At 61.6% G+C, this 20,732-nt stretch overlaps 1 protein-coding gene across 4 annotated transcripts in view; it reads left to right on the top strand.

Moving 5' to 3' along the window:
- Celsr1 (cadherin EGF LAG seven-pass G-type receptor 1) overlaps positions 1 to 20,732 on the top strand; it is a 119,677-nt gene that overhangs the window by 35,069 nt on the left and 63,876 nt on the right. For all 4 annotated transcript variants that reach the window (XM_046429457.2, XM_046429459.2, XM_046429458.2 and 1 more), the window contains exon 2: positions 9,676 to 10,314. In XM_046429457.2, the coding sequence (XP_046285413.1) occupies positions 9,676 to 10,314 (639 nt within the window). The remainder of the gene's footprint in view (positions 1 to 9,675; positions 10,315 to 20,732) is intronic.

The raw sequence follows: 20,732 nt of genomic DNA, 5'->3' as shown, positions 1-20,732 counted from the left end.
CATCAAGAGTGACGCCTCGCCGGCCCCAGGAGGCAGGAGACCAGTCACCTCGGCTTTACTGATGGGGAAACTGAGGCCCAGAGTGGCGTAGAAGCCTGCCCCAGGTCATGGAGGAAGCAGGTGGGCTGCCCCCGTTGGGGAAGGCACGTGATGACCTGAGATCCAGGGCAGCTGTCCGTCCTGCCTCCCTGGAGTCTGGCTGACCCGCCCTCCTCCCTGCCTTCCTGTCTCAGGCTCTCCTCGTTCCTGTCCCCTCTCCTGGGCAGCTCCTCATGGCCCCACGAGGCTGCGGCCTCCCTGCCCTCTGTGCCCAGGCTCCTGGGTTCAGACCTCGCAGCCCCTCCGGCTGTCTCCCTCTTCCTGGTGTCCTGCCCACTGCCACAGCCCTGGGTACCTGACTGGACTGCTCTGCCTGGTCAGGCTCTGGGCACCGGCCTGACACCCCAGAGCCATCTCCACCAGGACCCCGGAGGGCGCCTGTCTGGTCACCTCCTGCTGGTGAGTCTCCCTGCGCCACGGCTGCCCGTCACCTGGCCTGAAGCACCTGCGTCCGTTCTGCCTGGGTTTTCTGTCAGGGACAGGAGGGACACCTTGCTTCTGCTGCACGGCATTTGGGGACTTCTCTGGGGATGAAGTGAATGGCAGCAGGCTAGAATGGCCAGGGCGGAGTGGTCTGGACAGGGGTTGGACGCTGGCCTGTTCCCTACATGTTCTATCATGACCCAGCTACGCCTGTCCAGGGGCTTGTCCAGGACGGCTGTTTGCATGGCCACACACTTTTCTGCTTGGTCCTTTATAGGAATATGCCCCCTCCCCAACCCCCGTCTAGAGTCCCCCTGGAGCAGGCCTGGAGCTTGGTGGGGACGTGAGCCTGGCTGGCCAACAGTTCCTGGGGACCTTGGCTTCTTGCAGCGTGGCCGCTGGCTCCTGAGAGGGAGCGTCAGGAGCCAGTGTTGGGGAGCCCGGTGGAACCGACCAGCCTTCTCTGTCCCAGCTTTGGGGTCACACCCAGCCTTCCTCTGGTGATGGCCTCCCCAGGCCCACCCAGATGCAGGGGAAGGGGACGCAGTCTCATCTGCAGGTGGGAGGACGTCGTAGCACTTGTGGTCGTTTTTTTTTTTAAAGCCACCGTGTCCTTTAGAGTACTCATGCCCACCCCAGATGAGTGCCGCCCCGCCGCCCCCTGGAACAGTGTCCCTGTTCAGGCCAGAGCCCGCCCCTCGTCATCCTCTGGTCCACCGCCCATTTCACCTAAGGAATTTTTATTGTTGTTTTGAATAATTCAAACACGTGCGCTCCTGAGCCCGACGTCGGGCGCAGAGCACAGCAGAGACGTGCGCCCCAGCAGACGCCCTGTGCCTCCCGGGCCACCTCTCCTGCCACCCAGGGAATTTCCCTTTATTTTCCTTTGCTTTTCGTCTTGGCTCCTGGATTGTTCCGAAGAGACGCTGGTCTGCAGCCCTTATCTGCTACTCCGAATCCAAATGCCCTGAAAACCAAAGGGGGTTTTGAAAAACTCCATTTGACAGCAAAACATGACCCACATCGGCCAGCCACAGTGGCTCGGGAGACTGAGGCAGGAGGACTGCACATTAAAAGCCAGCCTCAACAAGTCAGCGAGGCTGTAAGCTACCTAGTGGACCCTGTCTCTAAATTACACAATTAAAAAAAAAAAAGGCTGACCATGTGGCTCAGTGGTTAAGCGCCTCTGGGCTTAACCCCTGGAACCAAAAGTTGACCCCCCCACACCAGGTGTCCCGGCGACCGTGTTCCCATCCTTTGCAGGCATGCACCCATCTGCTGCAGGAAGGTCAGCATTTCAGTGCCTGGGTCCTGCGCGATGTCGGGGGTCGCGCCTGTCCTGTCCCGGCTTCGAGAACTCTCAGTTCCACGGCCTCCTGCTCACAGGGTTTTGGGTGGAGGATTCTGCACCTGTCTGGGGCTGGATCAGAGACACAGCCCTTTCCAGCTGGGCTCTAAGCTGCAGTGAATGGAGACTCGCCGACCCCCAGGGCCCGGAGCGCTAGCGGCTGGGTGGGGGGCTGGTTGGCGGCTTGTTAGCCCCCGTCTTTCCTTCATCCCCTTCCTTGTTGGGCTGACAGCAGCTCCGCGACTTGTCTGGGTGGAGAGCATATGGGCTGTCCCTTGGCAGGTGCTCAGGGGCCACATTGTCCTGCCGGATGGCGTCACTGGGCTCAGAACCAGGCGCTCACTGTTCTCTGAAGCCCACATTGTTGCTTAATCTCCGCCTGGGGGGACTTGGCCCGTCCGCCTGGGAGGGGGCAGAAAGGTGGGCTCTCTGGCTCTGGCAGGAAGAGGGGGCTGGACAGGCGCCCTGCTGGCCCAGCCAGCGGCACATTTGGGGCCCGGCTGGCAAAGGGAAGCCCCAGACAGCACTGCTGGCAGGTGTGGAGGCCCTGGGTGGCCTGGAGCTGCTGGGGTGCTAAACTAGGGGCCCCAGGCATCTCAAGCTAGGAGAGCCCGAGTCTGTGTTTTCCCAAGGGCAGGTTGTCAGCTGGGCACAGTTCTGACCCAGCTGCCATGGGACAGCGTTGGGAAAAGGACAGAATGTGCTGCTCTCGTCTCCTAGGTAGAGGTCGGGGGGCAGCCTCTGCAGGGGTGCCCACCCCAGCCAACTGCCCTAGAAGCCAGGGCTCTGTCGGCAGCTGCCACCCCTAGGGTCGTGAGGCGGCCTGCTGCTGGCCTGGCGTCCGAGCAGAGCGTGGTGCAGTCAGATCTCCAGATTCCTGCCCCGCGGTGAATGTCTACTGATGGCCAAAGCTTCCTGGGGCTCTGTGTGACCCCAGCCTGTTCCCTGCGGGCACAGGATCCTGCCGGTTTCTCCCTCAGAGTCTGGTTCACAACACAAACACACTGTGGGGGCTTTGGCGTCCACACTTGAGCAGGAACCAGGTCTTCACAGCCAGCAAGGGGTACCGCCCAGGTTAGGTGGCGGCTTTGCCTCCTGCCCCAACCTCTGACCTCCTCCGACTTCCTTGGCCAGCCAGACTTTGAGGAAGTCATTCTGAAATGCCTTTCAGCATGGCTCTCGCCTTTTGAGTAATCTCACGCAAAACACAAGGCATTCTTATTAAGAGCAGCAGCGCCCCTTTTTAAAAAAGGAGAGGAAATTCACTTAAGATAAACTAGCCATCAAGGGGAACACTCAACAGCACTTGGGACATCCCTCCCCAGTGTCACGCAGCCGCCCCTGGACCACCCGCAGGCTGCACGCCCTCCACCCTTCTTCTCTTTGCTTCTGGCCTCTGTGGAGTCCCCTCTTCTGGCCATCCTGTGGACGTGGCCCTTTGTGGCTGGCTCCTTCCATTCAGAGTGCCCGTGTCTCCTCAGCTCTAGAGGATGTGTGAGCACTTCTATAGGCATCCCCCGCTGCCCCGTGTGGACCAGATGGCCAGCCCTGCGTCTGCCGATGGACATTTCCCTCTCGACTTCCTGGCCATCTGAAGGTGCTGCTCTGAGCATTCCTGATGAGTTTCTGGGTCCACGAGTCTTTATTCTTTTTTAAGTTGCACGTAGGGATGGAATTCTGGGCCATACATCAACTCTACGTTGAGCTTTTTGAGGAACCACCCTGACTCTTAGCTGGAAGTTCTGTCTCTTGGCAAGAGAGGAGTCTCGGCCAGCCAGACTTTCCGGAAGTCATTCTGAAATGTAGCTCCTGTAGCTGGGGTTGTACTGGCCACGGTGGGGTAGGGGCCCTGTTATGATCTCAGGCTTCTAGAAGGTTCCGTCAAGTACAGGCAAGACCAGCTGTATTTTTTATGGAGTTAATTAATGGGGTCAATTCCAAACTCGATGTTGACTCCACCATGAGACCAGCTTTACTCACACACAAACCAGGAGAGACCATTTCTGAGCTGATGTCATCAGTGACGGCGTGATTTTATTGAAGTGATGTGGTGGTGTGTGTCAGTCAGCTTTCCCCGACTGTCACCAAAACACCTGAGAAGAACCGCTGAAGCGGGAAGGATGTATTTTGGCCTGTGGTTTGGAGCTCCAGTCCGAGGCTGGCCGCAGGGCAGAGCGCGTCAGGGCGGAGGGTGCAGTGGGGGAGAGCAGCTCTGCTCCCGGCAGCGGCAGCGGGAAGCAGAGGAGCCAGGAAGAGGCTGGGGACACGCGCCAGCGACCTGCTCCCTCCAGCTAGGACCCTCCTCCCAGGAGTCCCTGCAGCCACCAAGGGGTTCATCCCTGATGAGGTCAGAGCCTTGGTCCACTCACTCCTGAGGCCCACCTCTGGGCCATGCCACGTTGGGTGCCAGGCTTTTAACATGAGCTTTCAGGGACATTCCAGATCAAACGGTAAGAGTGACATCGAGAACCAGGCCTTAGGGATCTTCATCGTCAACTTTTCCCTGCATTTATTTACTTCTACTGGTGGCAGGCTTTATGTGACATGGAACGTGCCGCTTCAACAGGGACAGACAGTGGCATTAATCATTCACATTGTGGCGCCGCCGTCATACCAGCCACCTTCAGGACGTTCACCGTCACCTCCTAAGACGGGGACTGCCCTGGGGCACCTGCCCTGCCCGGGGTGCGGCCTCCTCCTCTGGACCTGACTCCATGGGCGCCTCGCACGACAGGCCTCACCTGGGATCTGCCTTCTTTCTTGGGCTCATGTCACCGAGCACGGGGTCCTCTGGTCGCTTCCCTCCTGTGTGTTCCTGTTTCTTGTCTGCCTGGAGGCGGGTCCTCTCTAGAACACGCGGTGTCCCCCGACTCCTCCTGTGCTGGCCGTCTGGGGACAGCGTCCGCCCTGGGTCTTGTGAGAGAGCAATTCCTGGCACCTCCAGGACCTCACGGTTCAGAGGGGAGGAGGGGCTCGGAGGTGAGTGTCTTGGGGGCAGAGGATGCCGAGGGGCATTGGGGTCTGCCGCCCGGACCCGGTGCCGGCCAGGGCTGGGGGTTCATGCCGGCTGCCTGGGCTCTGGTGCTTGGTGTGCCCCAAGATCCAGTGGGATCAGCAGGGGAGGGCCATGGAGACCCCCTCTAGCAGTCTGAGGGCAGCAGAGGGGCAGTTACAAGGTGAGGACCTGGGTTCCAAATGAGAGACGCGTGTGGGCTGCTGGGGTTCAGCGGGGACCCTCCCTTCACCAGAGAGAGCTGGGGCCAAGCGGGTGGGCTGCACTGGGACCACACGGTGCCCAGTGTGCTGGTCACCCCCAAGCTGGCCCACGCTCCTCCCAGGGTCCGTGGGGTGCTCTTCCTCCCTGTGGCCGGGGCAGGAGAAGCTGCTTCGCCCACAGGAGCGCCCGCCCGGCCTGTCCCTGGGAGGAGAGTCTGGGTCCAGGAGACGCAGGTTGGAGATGTGGACTCTGTTTCCCTGAAAGGAGGGACCAGGTGCCCTGGGGAGCAGGAGCCGAACGTCACCCCTGCCATCTGGCCTCACAGAGAGGAGCGCCGTGGAGAGGGAAGCAGGAAGCCACCTGAATCCACCTGCTGTGAGGGGGACCTCCAGACCCTCCTGCCCATTAGGAAGACTTGGGAGGGGACAGGAGCAGGGGACAGAGCAAGGGATGGGAGCACAGTGCCCTGTGGAGGGGCGGGGTCTGGCTGTGGGAGGGCTGTGAACAGGGACCTCAGCAGAGACCGTCAGCGCAGAGATGCCACCCCAGGCCGAGGTGCATGGGGTGGGGTCACAGGGACCCGTGAGCAAGTGCCTCTGGCTGTCCTCAGCAGGCAGGTCGGGGTCCTCTCAGGCCAACTGCCCCATCCACCTGACCATCTCTGGTGGGGCCCAGGGCCAGGTTGAGTCTGGGTCCTGCTGCCCACAGCCCGAGTGTCCTCACTGGACAGAGCCCCTCTTGCCCTGTGTCCTCTTCTGTAGAGTGGCCAGCACGGACCCTCGTGGTGCCCAGGTCCCACCCACAGCCATGAGGACCCCTCTCCTGTGGCCACTTCCCCCAGGGCCTTACCTCATGGGCCCAGCAGCAGTCAGGAGGCCTCAACCTGCTTGTGGCCTTGTCCCTCCCTCCTCCACGTCCCCACTTGTCCCTGGCTGAATGGTGTCCCCGAGTCTGAGTCCACCTGGAACTGCAGCACGGGTGTGGTTTGGAGAGAGGTTCTTGCAGGTGTCACCAAGGTGACGCTGGATGTGGCCCTCGTCCAGGGACGGCGTCCTTTAGGAGAAATCAGACACAGAGGGAAGGGGGCCTCCTGAGGCCAGGGCGGGGGTGGGAGAGGCGTGTCCTCAGGCCAAGGGACTCCAGGGTTGTGGTGACACCAGAGGCTGGGGTCCTGGAGCAGGTGGTGCTGTGGGGCCTGTCTGGGACCAGCCCCGACACCTAGACAGTGGGCTGTGGTCCCCAGGACCAGGAGGGAGGGCGTCTGCTGTTGTCGGGTCCTGGGTCGTGACACTGCGCAGGAGGTGGCTGCTGTCTGCCTGGCTTGCCACTGTCCTACGTGTGACGTGCAGAGGCCCTTCCTATCTGTTTCCGAGGCAGGCCCTCCTGGGGGACACACCTCCCCGGTACCTTCTGGGGTCACCCAGCCCTGGCCGCTGTGCCTGTCACTTGCAGCGAGGTCACCTGCCACCTGGCCTCAAGATTGTGGTTTGGTCCTTGTCCCCCCACCCTGGGGGCCGTCAGTTCCTTGGAAGCCGTGTTGTGACAACTCCCCTCAGTCCCCAGGGGTGGGCCCACCACTTGGGCTACAGCTAGACCCCCACCCTCCTCCAGCCACTGTCACATCCATATGAGAGGGTCATATGGGCCCCACCCCGGGCCCTGGAAAGTCCCTGCCAACCTTGTTTGGGTGACGCAGGAAGCACCACCAGGCGGCCCTGCAGCCTCAGGCCTGCCGTCTGCCCATGTCCTCTGCCCTCTCAGGGACAGTGCGGTGACTCGTCCTTCCCAGGGTGGGCACAGAAGGTGCACTGGACTGCCTTTGGGGTGTGTGGAGCTGGCGGGACGCTGATCCTCCAGCTGTGGAGCAAGCGCCTGGACGCAGGCTGGGCGCTGGAGCCCACTGTCCTAGCAGCATGGACCTCTGCACCAGCCGTCCACACTCCTGGGGAGAGGGACGTCCTGGGGAGAGGGACGACCCGAGGGCAGAGTGCGGGCCACCTCTGCCTCTGCCCCACCTTCTCCACGCAGCATGAGCAGCAGCCCTCGGGCTGCCGGGTCAGACCCAGAGGAGCAAGGGGACGTGGTGTGGTGGCTGAGTGTCACGTGGGGTCCTGGGGCGGGAGGGACAGTAGGTAAAGACCTGGAGACCTGAAGACAGCGGGCTGTGGGCAGGCGGGGCGAGGCCGCCGTGTGGACAGGGAGCCTGGGCGCGGCCCCGGGTGAGTGTGAAGCTGTTGGAACGTGAAGGTGACTCAGAACAGAACCTGTGCCCAGCCGGGCCGCTGCTGAGAGGATCCGCACTGGCAGCTGCTACTCCGTTGGCTCAGCCTGGTGCTCCATCACGGGGGTGGCCGCTACGTCACTCGGTGGCCCCTGGCTGATGGGCACTTGGTTTGTGTCCTGGAGGCTTGTTTAAAGCAGGTGGCTCAGAAGCCCACCCTGGAGGCCGCAGAGTGCAGGTCCATTGTCCCTGTACCTGGGTGTCCATGGTCGTGAGTGACGCTGACGTTGGGTGGTGGGTGACGCCTGTCGTGTTCCCAGCTCAGCATCGTGCGCTGACGTTTAATGCCGTTTCCTGGGCCCCAGCGAGCACGAGTCCCTGGAAGTGGGTCTTTGCTGCAGGTTTCCGCTATGCTGTGCCCTCTGGGTGCCCACGGGCGGGTGGCCGAGTCCTGCAGCCCGCAGCCCTGGGGACAGGAGAGCCCAGTGCAGCCAAGGAGGTCTAGGCTTTGAGTTTCCTGTGGCCTCTGCGGCCAGGGCCAGAGCAAACAGACCCACGGTGGCTTCAGGAGAGAGGAGTCTGGTGAGTGGTCACCAGGAGGCCAGCCATGTCCTGCCTGCTGTGTTGTCACGGCGTTGGCCAAGGAAACCCGGCAGCTTCCAACAAGTAAAAACAGCTTGGGTGGACAAACGGAGCCTCCCGTGCGGTCTGCGTGGTGGTGCAGGTGGAAGAGCTGCGTGGGAGCCTCCTCCCGCCCAGGTGTTCACCCAGCAGCTTCTCAGAGGGGAATGTTCTAGATGTGGCAGGAGCAAGACCTGCAGGTCTCAGCCCTCAGACTCCCCGGGGAGAAACAGGTGTAAACAGATAAGGGTGAAGTCGGGCAGCGGCAGCTCCTGTGCAGGAATGAAGTGGGAACGCGAGGTGGACGGGGGTGCCCTACCGGAGGGCTCCCGTGGGGGGCAGGTAGCTGGGACCCAGTTGGCCCTGCTCCAGGTGGAAGACAAGATGCGCAAAGGCCCTGGGGCAGGAAGAGGACCTTAGGTTGGCAGGGCGGCATCACTGTGATGATGGGGAGGGTGAGGGACATACCATGAAGGACCATAAGACAGGGCAAGGGCTGTGTGTTTTATTCTAGGTGTCATAAGGGGCCACAAGGCAATGGGTGATGGTGCCACCCCTGGGGACTGTGACCGCAGCATGAGGGTGATGGTGGAGGGAAGCTGGGGCTGATAGGCCCAAGCCGAGCTCACAGGGTTCAACCAGGCTTCATTTTTCCTTTGAAAATTGAATGGCAGCGTCGGGTGTGGTGGCGCACGCCTGTGATCCCAGTGGCTTGGGTGGCTGAGGCAGGAGGATTGCGAGTTCAGAGCCAGCCCCAGCCACAGCATCTCCGTTTCCCACCTGTTCTTCTTTTTGTTTCTTTGGTGCCAGGGACTGAGCCTGGGGTGCTGAGGCCGGCCTGGAACTTGTTATCCTCCTGCCTCGGGCTCCTGAGTCCCTGGGATTGCAGGCATGGCCACGGCACCCAGCTCAGGGGGGATGCGGTGGCTCCTGTTGGGGTCTCCTGGGACCTCAGGTTTCCCGTGACAAGGCTCCTGCCTGCAGTCGTGACTGCGGGTGCTGACGCTCTTCACTGTGTGGACAGGTCACGTGACTTGGATCCTTGTGGCCCAGAGACAGCCGGGGCTGCAGGCGCCCAGGGAGAGCGGCCCGGGATGTGGAGGCTCTCTCTTCCCTCTGCTGTTTGGGGGCTTCTTGCACATCTGTCTGCACATCTGTCTCCTCTGGTTCTGGGCTTGGAACTGGGTGGTACGACTCTGTGACCAGCGTTGTCCTCCCTTTGGGTCTGAGTGCCCAGTACTGTCTCTTGGTTTGTCCACTGTGCCGGCCGGGACGCAGTGCGGCCCCGCGTGCCTTCCTTGGCATCCCTGCCTGTAAAGTGGGTACGACGGCGTGTCTGGGTGGGGCGATCTCGCGGCACCAGTGCAGGCTGGCAGAGCTCCCGGGGCTGCAGCTGGGCTGGGGACGAAGGGCGGAATGTGGGCAGAGGGCAGGTGGCGTGGGGTGCAAGGGCCTGGTGGCCGGGTCTGTGATTGGAGTGAGGTGGTGAACCCCCGGGAGCCCTGAATCATGGTGGTCACTGGGGTGCTCCCCTTCATGGTTGGGGGCCACTGAGGGCCTCTGAGCAGGGGAAGGACATGGTGGGCCGTGGTCTGGAGGCTGGTGGGCGTCAGTGGCAGAGGGAGGAGGGGGCCGGGAAGCAGGAGGTCGAGGTGGGGAATGGGCCTCTTTGCCAAGTGCGTCTTGGGCTGTTCCCTGACCCCCAAAGGCATCCGTTGACCCCACTCGCTCTCCTTGTGTCCCCAGATGGCATCCACAGTGTCACGGCCCTCTGCACTCTGCGTGTCACCATCATCACGGACGACATGCTGACCAACAGCATCACTGTCCGCCTGGAGAACATGTCTCAGGAGAAGTTCCTCTCCCCGCTGCTGTCCCTCTTTGTGGAAGGGGTGGCCACAGTGTTGTCCACCACCAAGGACGATGTCTTTGTCTTCAACATCCAGAATGACACGGACGTCAGCTCCAACATCCTCAACGTCACCTTCTCAGCGCTGCTGCCGGGCGGCGTGCGGGGCAGGTTCTTCCCGTCCGAGGACCTGCAGGAGCAGATCTACCTGAACCGCACGCTGCTGACCACCATCTCGGCCCAGCGCGTGCTGCCCTTCGACGACAACATCTGCCTGCGGGAGCCCTGCGAGAACTACATGAAGTGCGTGTCCGTGCTCCGCTTCGACAGCTCGGCCCCCTTCATCAGCTCCAGCACCGTGCTCTTCCGGCCCATCCACCCCGTCAACGGCCTGCGCTGCCGCTGCCCGCCCGGCTTCACCGGGGACTACTGTGAGACGGAGATCGACCTCTGCTACTCCAGCCCGTGCGGGGCCAACGGCCGCTGCCGGAGCCGCGAGGGCGGCTACACCTGCGAGTGCTTCGAGGACTTCACGGGTAGGTGTCCAGGCCTGGGCTGTGGCCCCGGGGCTCGTCTGCACTGGCACCCGGGTGCCCGGGTCACACGTGGGAGGGGTTCTGTGGCTCCTCGGTCTGCTTCCCTCTTGGCGACGTGGTCACAGGACAGGTGCTGGGCCCAGGTGCGGGCTCCGTGTGCCTCGAAGGGTCTCTGGAGTGGCACTGGGCTCGGCCTGCTGCGTGGGAGGAGGCCCTTCCTCCCTGACTCTGAGGTCTCATTCACACCTGGGAGCCTGAGGCCGTCCCTTCAGGAGGACTGCAGGATCAGGCCGCAGTGTGAGGTCCCCCCGAGGTACCCAGGTACACGAGGCCACGCATCGCCTCTGAGTGTTCCAAATGCTTCATTCCAGATTTCCAGCGCAGTTGGTTAGTGCAAAGTGGAACTGGGTGGGAGTCCTGGGCCGCCGTCCCATGGGTCCTGAAGGACGTTACCTACAGTTTTCCCGCCTCATTGTCACTGTGGAAAATGGCTCACCTTCTCCACCCTGAAACGCACTACCACAACGCGTCCTGACTCATGCCAAAGCGAATCGCTCCACAGGCAGCCAGCGGTGGCTGTTGAAAAGAGAGGCCGCCCCACAGCACAGGAAACACGTGCTCCCTGTGTGCTCTGGGCCCTCGGCTGTACGTAGGATCATGGCCCCTTTGAGAAACGAGTTTGTGGTGTTCCTGTCGTTGGAGGTTCTCTCTTTGGAAAGCCCCTGGGGATTATGCAGGACTTGATCTGCACCTGAGATAACTTCCAGCCCCTTCCATCCGTGAGCCGTATCCACGATTAACCGGCCTGGTGTAAACACTGGGAAAATCAGAACCCGCTGCTGGTGGGGGAGGCTTCTCCGGCACAGAGCGGGAGTTTATGGGCTTAGACAGGAGCTGGAGGTATCAACAGGTACTTAGGGAGCAGGAAGAGAGCGCAAGGGAGGACAAAGGGAGAGGAAGTGTGGGCGCCGAGGTCTGTGCGCTGAACGGGAGGGAGACAGCTCTGGAGCCTGGCATGACGGCTGCTGCGCTGGCTGCGTCTGCACCGCGTTGGTTGTGGTCTGGCGACGTGGGGAGTGGGGAGGGAGTTTCTTTCTCTTGCCATCTGTGTTCTGTGTACCCCTGCCTGGCTGGGGGGGGCTGGCTGCCAGCAGGACCCAGACGTCTCTTGCCAGTCCTGCTGAGTGCTAACCCTCAATTCCCAGCTTGCAGGGAGCAGGAAGGCAGGACAGGTTCCCTGCCACTTTCAGGATGGGGGCGGGGGGGGCGTGTCCTGCCCAGCCTCCCCCACCCGTAGACTCGCATGGTGTGGACTGCATCTCTTCCAGAGCGGCCAGTGGGACACTCGAGCCAGCTTGTGTGGATGGCCTCCTCCTGCTGGGAAGCCCCTGGGGGCTGGTGCCCCTGCACCCCTTCCCTTCTGCCCTGGGACCCAGAGGGGCCCTTCACTGACTGTCCTGTGTCAGATGGAGAAGCTGGGGCCACTGTGCCTGAGAAAGGGCTGGGGCCTCCAGTGGGGTCAGCCAATATGTGGTCTTCATTTGTGCCACAAATATTTACTGGGTGCCTGATGTATGCACCCCACCTCACCCCACCCATCAGAGAGGGTGACCCCAGTTGATCTATGCTTTCTGCCCTTGTATTGGCTGAGGGGCCCCCATCTGTGGGGTGGCGCCGCTCACTGTGTTAAGGCCAGGTGTTGGCCCTGTGCAGCTGCGTGGCTGGCCTGCTGGAGACGCATGGGCCACGCTGGGGCAGGGCGAGTGAGACCACCAGGGATCGGGGCCCTGGGTCCCCTCTGAAGACAGGTTGACCCGCCGGGTGGAGCCGATTGACTTAGACATTCTCGAGTTTCCTTTTCATCAAGGGAGTCATTTTTGGAAGAATAATGATGGGAATGGCCAAGGCTGTCATCGCTGGTAAGACCGTGACGCACAGTGATTGGCAGGAGACTCGTCTGACTCCCATTGGGTACTGAAAGCACCCTCCGTGTCCCCCCCGAGATAAGACTAATGAAGCCTGATTATCTTCCTCGTCCTCTTCCTCCTGCCCCCTCTCTCCCTTTGAAGCACTGGTTTTCTGAGCCGAGGTAATTGCGCTCCTCCGTGCGCGATGAAAACCGCGCTGTCGTCGCGGGCTCCCATTACCCGCTGCCGGGGAAGCCAACTTGGGCCTCGCAGCGGCCTGTTGGAATCAGCCCAAGGGGCCCTGGAAGCCCTCTGCTTCCTGTGAGCCGCAGAAGGAAGGCATCAATTAATCCCAGGAAAACCTCCGCAGGTTTGACGCTGAGAAGTTATCCTGACAGCCCTCCTGAGTGTCTGCTCCATCTTGGCCCCAGACCCCCGGGTCCTGGATCCCCTGGGCCCCGCAGGGGAAGAGGGCTGCAGGCTGCTTCGCGGGGTCTCAGCTCTGCGCTGGGGTGGCCGTTAGGACCAGCAAGTGTCCCACTCTTTGAAAGGGGTAGGACAGGAAGACTTAAGTGTGGACAGTTTGGACGCTTTCCCACTTTGTCAGTCTGCTGATGTCCCAAACAACCCGGTGGCAAACGCAGGCTGTTCCCGTCGTCCTCTGCGCAGTCTTGGTTTCGTAAACGCTGTAGTTTTGGTTTCTGGGTCCCTCAGGCCTTGGTCCAGATATGGATGTGTTGCCCCGTCTCCTGGCTTCCTATGTGCCCTCCGTCTTCCTGAGGTCTTCCTTCCCCTTCAGCCATCACGTGACACCTCGGGGCCGTCCCTGCTCTGGAAGGTTCTGGAGGGTCTCTCCACCCCCTGGCCTCCTGAGTGCCACCTTTGCTCCTGGGGGATTTGCTGGTCAGTGTCTCAGGACAGTGTGACTTGTAGCCGTGTTTCTTGAGTGCTTGGTGGTGCTCTCAGTGTTCTAGACGATTCTACGGGTGTTTTCTCACAGCAGAGCCCTGTGCCCATTTCAGAAATGGAGAGCCTGAGGTGCAGAACATGAATGCATTTTGCCCACAGGCCCCTGGCTGGGGAGATTTTGCCCCCTGGGGACATGGACAATGAAGACAGTGGGTTGTCAGACCTCGGTGCCCTTGGGAGGGGCCAGGGTTGCTGCTCAGCACTCCACAGTGCCCAGGACAGCCCAGCCCAGCGTCCACATGGCCAGGCCCCGCCCAACTGCCCACATGCTAATTGAGGACAGTTGGCCCCGTGTGCTCCTTGAGGACGAGTGGCGGGGTCTTCCCATCACCTCCTTCTCTCGCTTCCCTTGTTTAACAGCACTCCATGGAGACGCGTGCTCTGTGCTGGGCACCAGGGCGCACAGGGGAAGCGCCGTGGTCAGCAAGTAGCCAGGGGTCATAAGGAAATGGCTCCTGCCTCCAGGCACTCACCCATGTCCAGGCCAGCCTTGGGGCTTGGGTTGAGATCTGGCTCTGCTCTGGACACGCTGTCCCCAGCCACACAACTGTGGTCACTCCCTCTAAGGTGGAAGACTCTGGTGGTCACTGAGGTGGTCTCTGTTGATTCCACGTGTCTGTGACAGCCCTTGGAGGGGCCACTGTCATCCAGTTTTACCCACGTTAGGCTGTGGAGCTGGGTCTGATCTGGGGTCTCTCCTCCCTCCGCCTGACGGTCAGCTTCATGTGCCACTCAGGCGAGGCTGGCCTCCCCTGGCTCCAACCTCCTGTGTCCGCCTCTCCTGGGTGTCCAGCGGTGACTCCAGCACCAAGTCTGTGTGTACCCCGTTGTGACCCTAAGGCTTCTCCTCCAGCCCCCGGGTCGGCTCACCTGTGCTGACCCTGCACTCGGTCTGCCATCTGGTCCTGGTGACTGCCTGTCATCATCCCCTCCTGTCTACACATTTGCCTTGTCACCTCCTGACTGGTCTCCTGCTGCCCCTGTGGTCCATCTTCACAGCCCAGTGTGTCCCCTTACACGTGCACAAGGCTTCCCGGAGCCGCTCTGGCCTGAAGTCCAGTCAGCCCTCTGGGGCCTGCGGCACTGGGGTCCACCCCACCCGATGCGGCTGCCCCAGGCTCTCCCCGTAGCTCATGCTGACCTCCGGCAGGACGCTGCACTCCCAGGGCGCTCTCCCCCAGGGCCCCCTGGGTCCCCTCCAGTCCCTGTCCCTCCGGCTGGCGAGGGCTGCCTCGGTCTCCTCTGTACTGGACGCTTCCTGAGGACAGATGCTGGTCTTCTGCTGCCGGTACCCTACACGGTTGGCATGTGCAGCCCTTCAGCGGCACCGTGTCCCTGGGAACTGCCCTGTCCCCTGCAGGTCAAGGACTCATCCTCCTCCTCAGGTCCATCTGCATTTTGTGCTGTGTTCAGTGACGCCTTTGCTGCTTTTGGTCCTGAGCTGGAAGGGGAGCCCCTGTTGGTCTGCTGGGTTCCTTCCTGGGACACTGGGCCCTCTGATGCACTGCAGGTGTGGGGCTGGCCAGGCCAGGCTGTGAGCTCCTGAGGAGCCCCTTCCCATGTCCCTCTCTCTACCTGAGGCTGAGTGGCAGGTGATGGTCACCTCAGATTCACGTCCCCTGTGGGGTGCGTTCCTGAGCCCCAGCTCTGATACCACTGAGGAGGTGGGTTTCCTGCAAACTCAGCCCAGCTGGGGTTCAGATCTGGGCGGGGAGGGGCGGCCAGGGAGAGACCGGGAGCCACCTGCCCACCCGCCTACCCCCCATCCTTGGGGAAGTCCTTGTCCTTGGCCCTGAGTCTGGGGGACGGTGGCCCGGGTGCTCCTCCTGGGGGCTTTCATGGGCCGGGTCTTCTCAGTTAGGGTCGAGTTTATTCTTCAGCCCTGCTTATGGGACCTGGCTGCTTATCTGCCTTCAGAGCGAGTTTCAACAAACCCTGGAGCAGAGCCCGCGGCTGGCTGACCCTGGGCTTGCTCGTCCACGTTGCCTGGACTTGGCAGTGGGACTTAGCCGCTGTCGGTCAGTGCCTGGGAGGCCCTCAGTGGGGCTGGGCTTGGGCTTCACACCGACTGCCCCAGGGCAGGACCCCAAGTTGTGCCTGTAAAGGCCTCCACAGGGCCCCGGGGCCCCAACGGTCCAGCACGAAGTCACCCCACACTAAACCCACACCTTCGTGCTGGATTGAAAATGCCGCGGTCACTCTGGGCTGTGCCATGTCCCATGAAGTGATGGCCTTGAGCACGGGGTCCCTGCCTGGGGGCCTGGCGTCCTTGCTGCAAGCAGAGCCAAACTCAGTCCTTAAACCCAGAGCCGGTCATCACTAGGGGCAGTCCGCCCGCCTGCGCCCACCTCAGGTGCAGCCAGAGCAGAGCCCTGTCTTAGGAAAACGCACTTTTCAGGCATCTGGTCGCTTCAGGCTCCCCTCGGTGAAGTCATGTGCTTTACTTCACGTTCTTTCTGGAGTCCGCCCGCGGGTCCCCCACTCCGTGTGCTGCATTCCTGGGCAGCGTGGCTTTTGGCTGTCGTGGACTGAGCGATGGGGGTGGACGGGCGGGCAAGTGGCTCCCGTTCTCTCCCAGGACTTATCTCCCAAGGCTGAGCTTGGCATCAACAGTGAGACCCTGGCAGGGTGCGGCACAGCCAGCCAGCTCCCGGCTGGGAAGGTCACCCTGACCCGCCTCCTCCTCAGGCTCTTGTTAGCTTGCCTGGCCGCTGTGACCAACCACGTCCAGGTGAAACATCCCGATCCAAACTCCAGAACCTCTTGTGCACTGACGTGATGCCACAGTGGGCAGTTGTGCGCCTGACCTCACGTGACCCGTCATAGGTATGACCCAGTGGCGCTAACACTGTGTGTGACATAAATGAATTTTGTGTTGAGACTTGGGTGCTGTCCCCAAGATGTCATATCACGTATATGAAAATATTTCAAAATCCAAAAAATCTGAAATAGAGACGTTTCTGGTCCCAAATATTTTGAATAAGGCTATTTGGCCAGTGCTGCTCCCTACGGGGCTCAGACAACTGGGGGGTGGCCTCGTGCAGTCTGGAGGCCAGAAGTACAAGGTCAAGTCGTCCCTCTCAGGTCCCGGGGAGGACGCCTCCTACCACTCCTCCACTTGGCCCTCGGTCCCTGCCCTGATCTCCTGGGGCTTCTCCCTGACTGTCCTGTTCCCCTCTTAAGAGGCCACCAGCCGCTGGAGTAGAGCCCACCCGAGTCCAGTGTGGCCGTGTCTCAACTTGATTTTACCTGCAAGAGCCCTTTTCCACACAAGGTCCATTCCCAGGTGTAGGGAGCAGGTTAAGACTTGCCTCTGTCCCTTGGGGGACGCCATCCACCCCCCCCCCCAGGGCTCCTGGTGCTCCCCACCATCATCAGCTGGGAGGCACTTCCTGAGCTTTGCTCTCTTATGAGATCTACACCTAGGGCAGGAGGGTCCCCAGGGCCACCACGCCAGCCTGCAGGAGGGTGTGGGAGGACTCGGTAAGGACTGGTCCTGCAGCAGCGTGTGGGATTGTGCTAATGGGGCCAGAGCCCAGGGCAGGGGCAGTGAAGCCTGGCCGGGGGGGCCACGTGGGCCCCAGTGTTCACCATGGCACCACGGTGGGGGGAGGCGGCTGCCCAGGGGTCCTGGCCGGGCCTGCCTGGCCGCAGGTGGTGGGTGTCTGAGGGTGTCTGGAGAGCCACTGATCAGCTGCCAAGTGGCCTGTGTCCACCCGCTACTGCCCCATGGCTGCCGGAACAGGTTTCCACAGGTGGGTGGCTTAAAACAGCACAGGTGATGCCCTCAGGCCCCAGGGGCACGTCCTGGAGTCCAGGGGCCCGCCGGGCTGCTTCTTCAGAGCCTCTGGGGCACGCGTGTTTCCTTTCTTCCAGAGACCACTGAGGTCCTGTGCCCCTTCCTCAGGTCACGCCAGCCTCTGTCCTTGTGTCTCTGACCCCCTCCCTCCTGCTAACCTGAGCCCACCCCGTCACCCAGGGTGGCCTCTGCTTCTCAGGCCCCGTGACCTGTTCCCATCTGTAGGGCGTGTACTCAGGCCACCAGGATCAGGGCGGGACGTCTTCCTGGGTCCACGGTCTGCTGATCCACTGACTCCCACCGGACCCAGCGTCCCCTCAGCACTCAGTGGATATTTGCTGATGGGCCGAGAACGTCCACAGGCCTCTTCCCAGGGCAGTGCAGGGGCCCGGTGTCCTGGCTGTTGACCCCCAGAAGACCTCAGGGGACAGAGCTCGCTTTTGGCCAGTTACCCCTCCTGGGCCCTCTCCTGGTGTGGGCAAGCCCTCTGTCCTGCCCCGTTTCCAACAGGTCCACTGGGCACAGCTGGTAAGACCATCTGGGCGAGCACCCCTCATGTGACAAGGGTGGGTGGCTGCTCTCTGGCTCCTAAAGACAACTAGGAGCTGACCCTGCCTTTGCTGCCGGCCACCTGTCTAAGGGCTGGCTCCTTCCTGCACCCGGTGGGCGGGGTGCGGGGTGCTGAGCTGCTGTTCTGGGTCTGGACACCCTCATAGCGGCTGGTCAGCCCGTCCAGGCCCCCAGGCTACTGCCTGGCTTGCTCCCCAGCGTGGGCTTGCTTCCCTCCGTGGACTGCAGCGTCACCTCCTGACCTGCCCCGTGCGCCGGACTCTCCAGCCAGACGTGGCCGCAGACATTCCTGTCTCTGACTCTCTCTGTTCCTCTCTTTCTTTCTCTCCCTCACTCTATCTCTCCCTCTCTGCCTCTGTCTCTCTCTTTGTCTCTGTTTCTATCTTTGTCTCTCCTCCTCTGTCCCTATTTTATCTCTGTCTCTCCCTCTCTATCTCTGTGTCTCTTTATCTCTGTCTCTCCCTCTCTATCTCTGTGTCTCTTTATCTCTGTCTCTCCCTCTCTGCCTCTGTCTCTCTCGTTCTAAAAAATTGTTTATTTCTTGGTTGTACTTGGACACAGTACTTTTATTTATTTCTCTGTGGTGCTGAGGATGGACCCAGGCCCCGCCCCCCTGCTCTACCGCTGAGCCCCGCCCTAGACCCTGCCTCTGTCTCTCTTTGTTTCTGTCTCTACCTCTGTCTCTCCCTCTCCGTCCCTATTTTCATCTCTGTCTCTCTCTCTGTCTCTGTGTCTGTCTCTCCCTCTCTGCCTCTGTCTCTCTTATTTCTGTGTCTCTGTCTCTCTGTCTCTGTCCACTGCTTTCCACTGGTCTTTTTCTGGTGGCCCCTGACTGACAGCTGTCATTCAAATCTGAAGAAGTCCCCTGTGCCTTCACAGAGGCCCCTGGTGACGCAGTTTCTCATGGCCCTAATTGAATCCTGTCTTTTGGCCTTAAGGTGCGGACCCAGACTCCAGGGTTAGGCCGTGGCAGTGTCCTTGGGCCACCTTGGCTGTTGCCACCTCACAGTGGCATCAGAGGAGGGAGGTTGGGAACAGTGTCCCTTCCTGGGAGGTGGTGTCCCGTGGGATACCAGGTTGGGAATAGCTGGGAGGGTTGTTCTGGAACCTTCTGCTTGAGCACCGGGGAGTTAAAATCCCGAGTCCTGAGGCCCAGCAGGCCCCGCCTCGCCACAGGTGTCCCCTGTGAGTCAGTGGGCGGAAGCGGACTGTGCTCTGGAATGCAGTCTTAATTTATATTCTTAAAAATGGGTGTGTCTGAAGTTCTGGGAATTTGCTTCAAAGAGGAAGATGAAGTTGGGGGACGAGGCCCTCCTGGCCACGCACAGCCTCATCTTCCAGGGGCGTGCGGTGGGGGTGGGCAATGCTGGGCCCTCACCTGGCCTCTCCTGGCCTCCCTGCTGGGTGGGGAGGGCCGGTCGGCAGAGGGTGCTTCAGGGAGGAGCCAAGGGAGCCTCAGGCTCCAGGTGAGAGAGTCCCACACAGCTGGGGACTCCCGGGGGCAGCAAGGGGGAGGACCAGGCAGAGGGCAGCCTCTGACCTCTGGGGCCTGCGCCCCTTCACCACAGTGGCCTGCAGCTGAGAGGGCCAGGGCCCCGCCTTCAGGGCTGATGTCCAGACACTGGCCGGAGCCTGTTGAGGATGCCTGTGTCCCTGCAGTGGGGCTCCAGGGTTTGGAGGAGGGGAGTTGAGGCCCTGTGACCTGCCACCTGTGTCCCCTGGCTCCTGTGTGGGGCCTGGTGTGGGTGCTGAGGCAGGGCTGGGCACCGTGCACCCCGCGCCATGTGCTGTGTGGCCTCTGACCTCTTGGAGGCTGTGTTCCTGCATCTCTGCCCCCAGAGGGTGAGGCCTGCCCCACAAGGAGGTTCCCTGGGGTGACACTGACCAGCCGGAGCTGAGGCTGCCACCTGAGCGGCCTCAGCCCTTCTCAGCTCCAGTGCAGTCCCGGTGGCAGCCAGCGGCAGGGGCATCCGTGTGAATGGCGGGCTCCTGCGGGCACGTGGCCCTGCCCGTCCTGCCTGCCTGCCTGCCGTCCTGCGTAGCCCGCCTGTGGCGCAGGCGGCACCGCTCCTCTTCTGTGGCCCACTTGCTGGACCAAGCGCCCAGTAGCTGAGGGACTGTGCTGGTCTGGCCTCTGTCCGGGCTGCAGGCCGCCGGGCCGTGACTGCTCTGTGTAACCTGGCCACAGCCCTCGTAGGGGGCAGGCCTCGCAGGTGTGCGCTGTGGTGTGGCAGGGCAGCAGGGGCCAGCCTCGGCCTGCCGTGCAGCGGGAACTGCTGCCCGCGTGTGCACGCAGGAGCGTGTGAGTGTGTTCCTGTCGGGGGACTGGAGGTGCTTTCCCAGCCGGTTGGGATCTGCTGGGGGCGGCAGGAGCCCAGGCCCGTATCCTGCCTCAGCTGTGCTTGAGGGGCCTCTGATATTGATGGGCCTGACGGGTCCCTGAGCCCTGCAGCCCCACTGTCCTGACTGTCCCCTCCCCTCTCCTCAGTGCCCACGCCCCGTCCCCATTCCCCTCTGCTTTTCCCATCTGCTAGAAGACCCTTAGCCCATATGTTCAGTTTTCCTGAAAATCTGACGTTTGTAACTCATATGGGAGCTCAGCAGGGCCGAGATCTGTTCATGGTCTCTCGTAGCACAGTGCCCGCCCTGGACAGTCCAGCAGGTAGGGGGTCGGGGGACGGAGGAGGAAATGAAGAAGTGGTTAGGTGGGTAGATGGGTGGACCGGTGGGTGAGGGGACGGTGGATGGATGACAGATGCATGGGTGAGGGGTGGGTGGACAGGTGGGTGGGTGGGTGGAGGGATGAGTATGGTGCTGCCTGGAGCATGGGTGGACAACGTGGGCAGTGTCAGTCAAGCTGATGGACACTTCACAAGCCCTGTCCTCTCTGCTTCCTGTGGCAGTGGGGCTCCTGCCTCCAGTGCCCCGCCATGTCCTGGGTTAACACAGGAGGACCCTGGGGCTCTACTGTCTCCAGGTTGGAGTGTCTGTTTGGTGACCTGGTCCCGCGTCGTCTGTTGGCGCTGAGCTCTTTGCTCCTTCCTTTCTGAGCCATGATTCTGCCCCGACCTCGGGCCCCGGGTCCTCTCCACCTGTGCCCAGTCTTTACTCCCGCTGCCGTTGGAAATTCTGGTTTTTCTAGTTCAAAGCCTTCAGCTCTTTCCTGGACTGGA

The sequence above is a fragment of the Marmota monax genome, unplaced genomic scaffold (genome assembly GCF_021218885.2).
Source record: "Marmota monax isolate L192 unplaced genomic scaffold, Marmota_monax_Labrador192_F-V1.1 WCK01_AAM20220418_F8-fsc00051, whole genome shotgun sequence".
In the NCBI taxonomy this organism is placed as follows: Eukaryota; Metazoa; Chordata; class Mammalia; order Rodentia; family Sciuridae; genus Marmota; species Marmota monax.
Note: the sequence above shows the minus strand (reverse complement) of the source record. Positions and strands in the feature narration are given on the sequence as shown.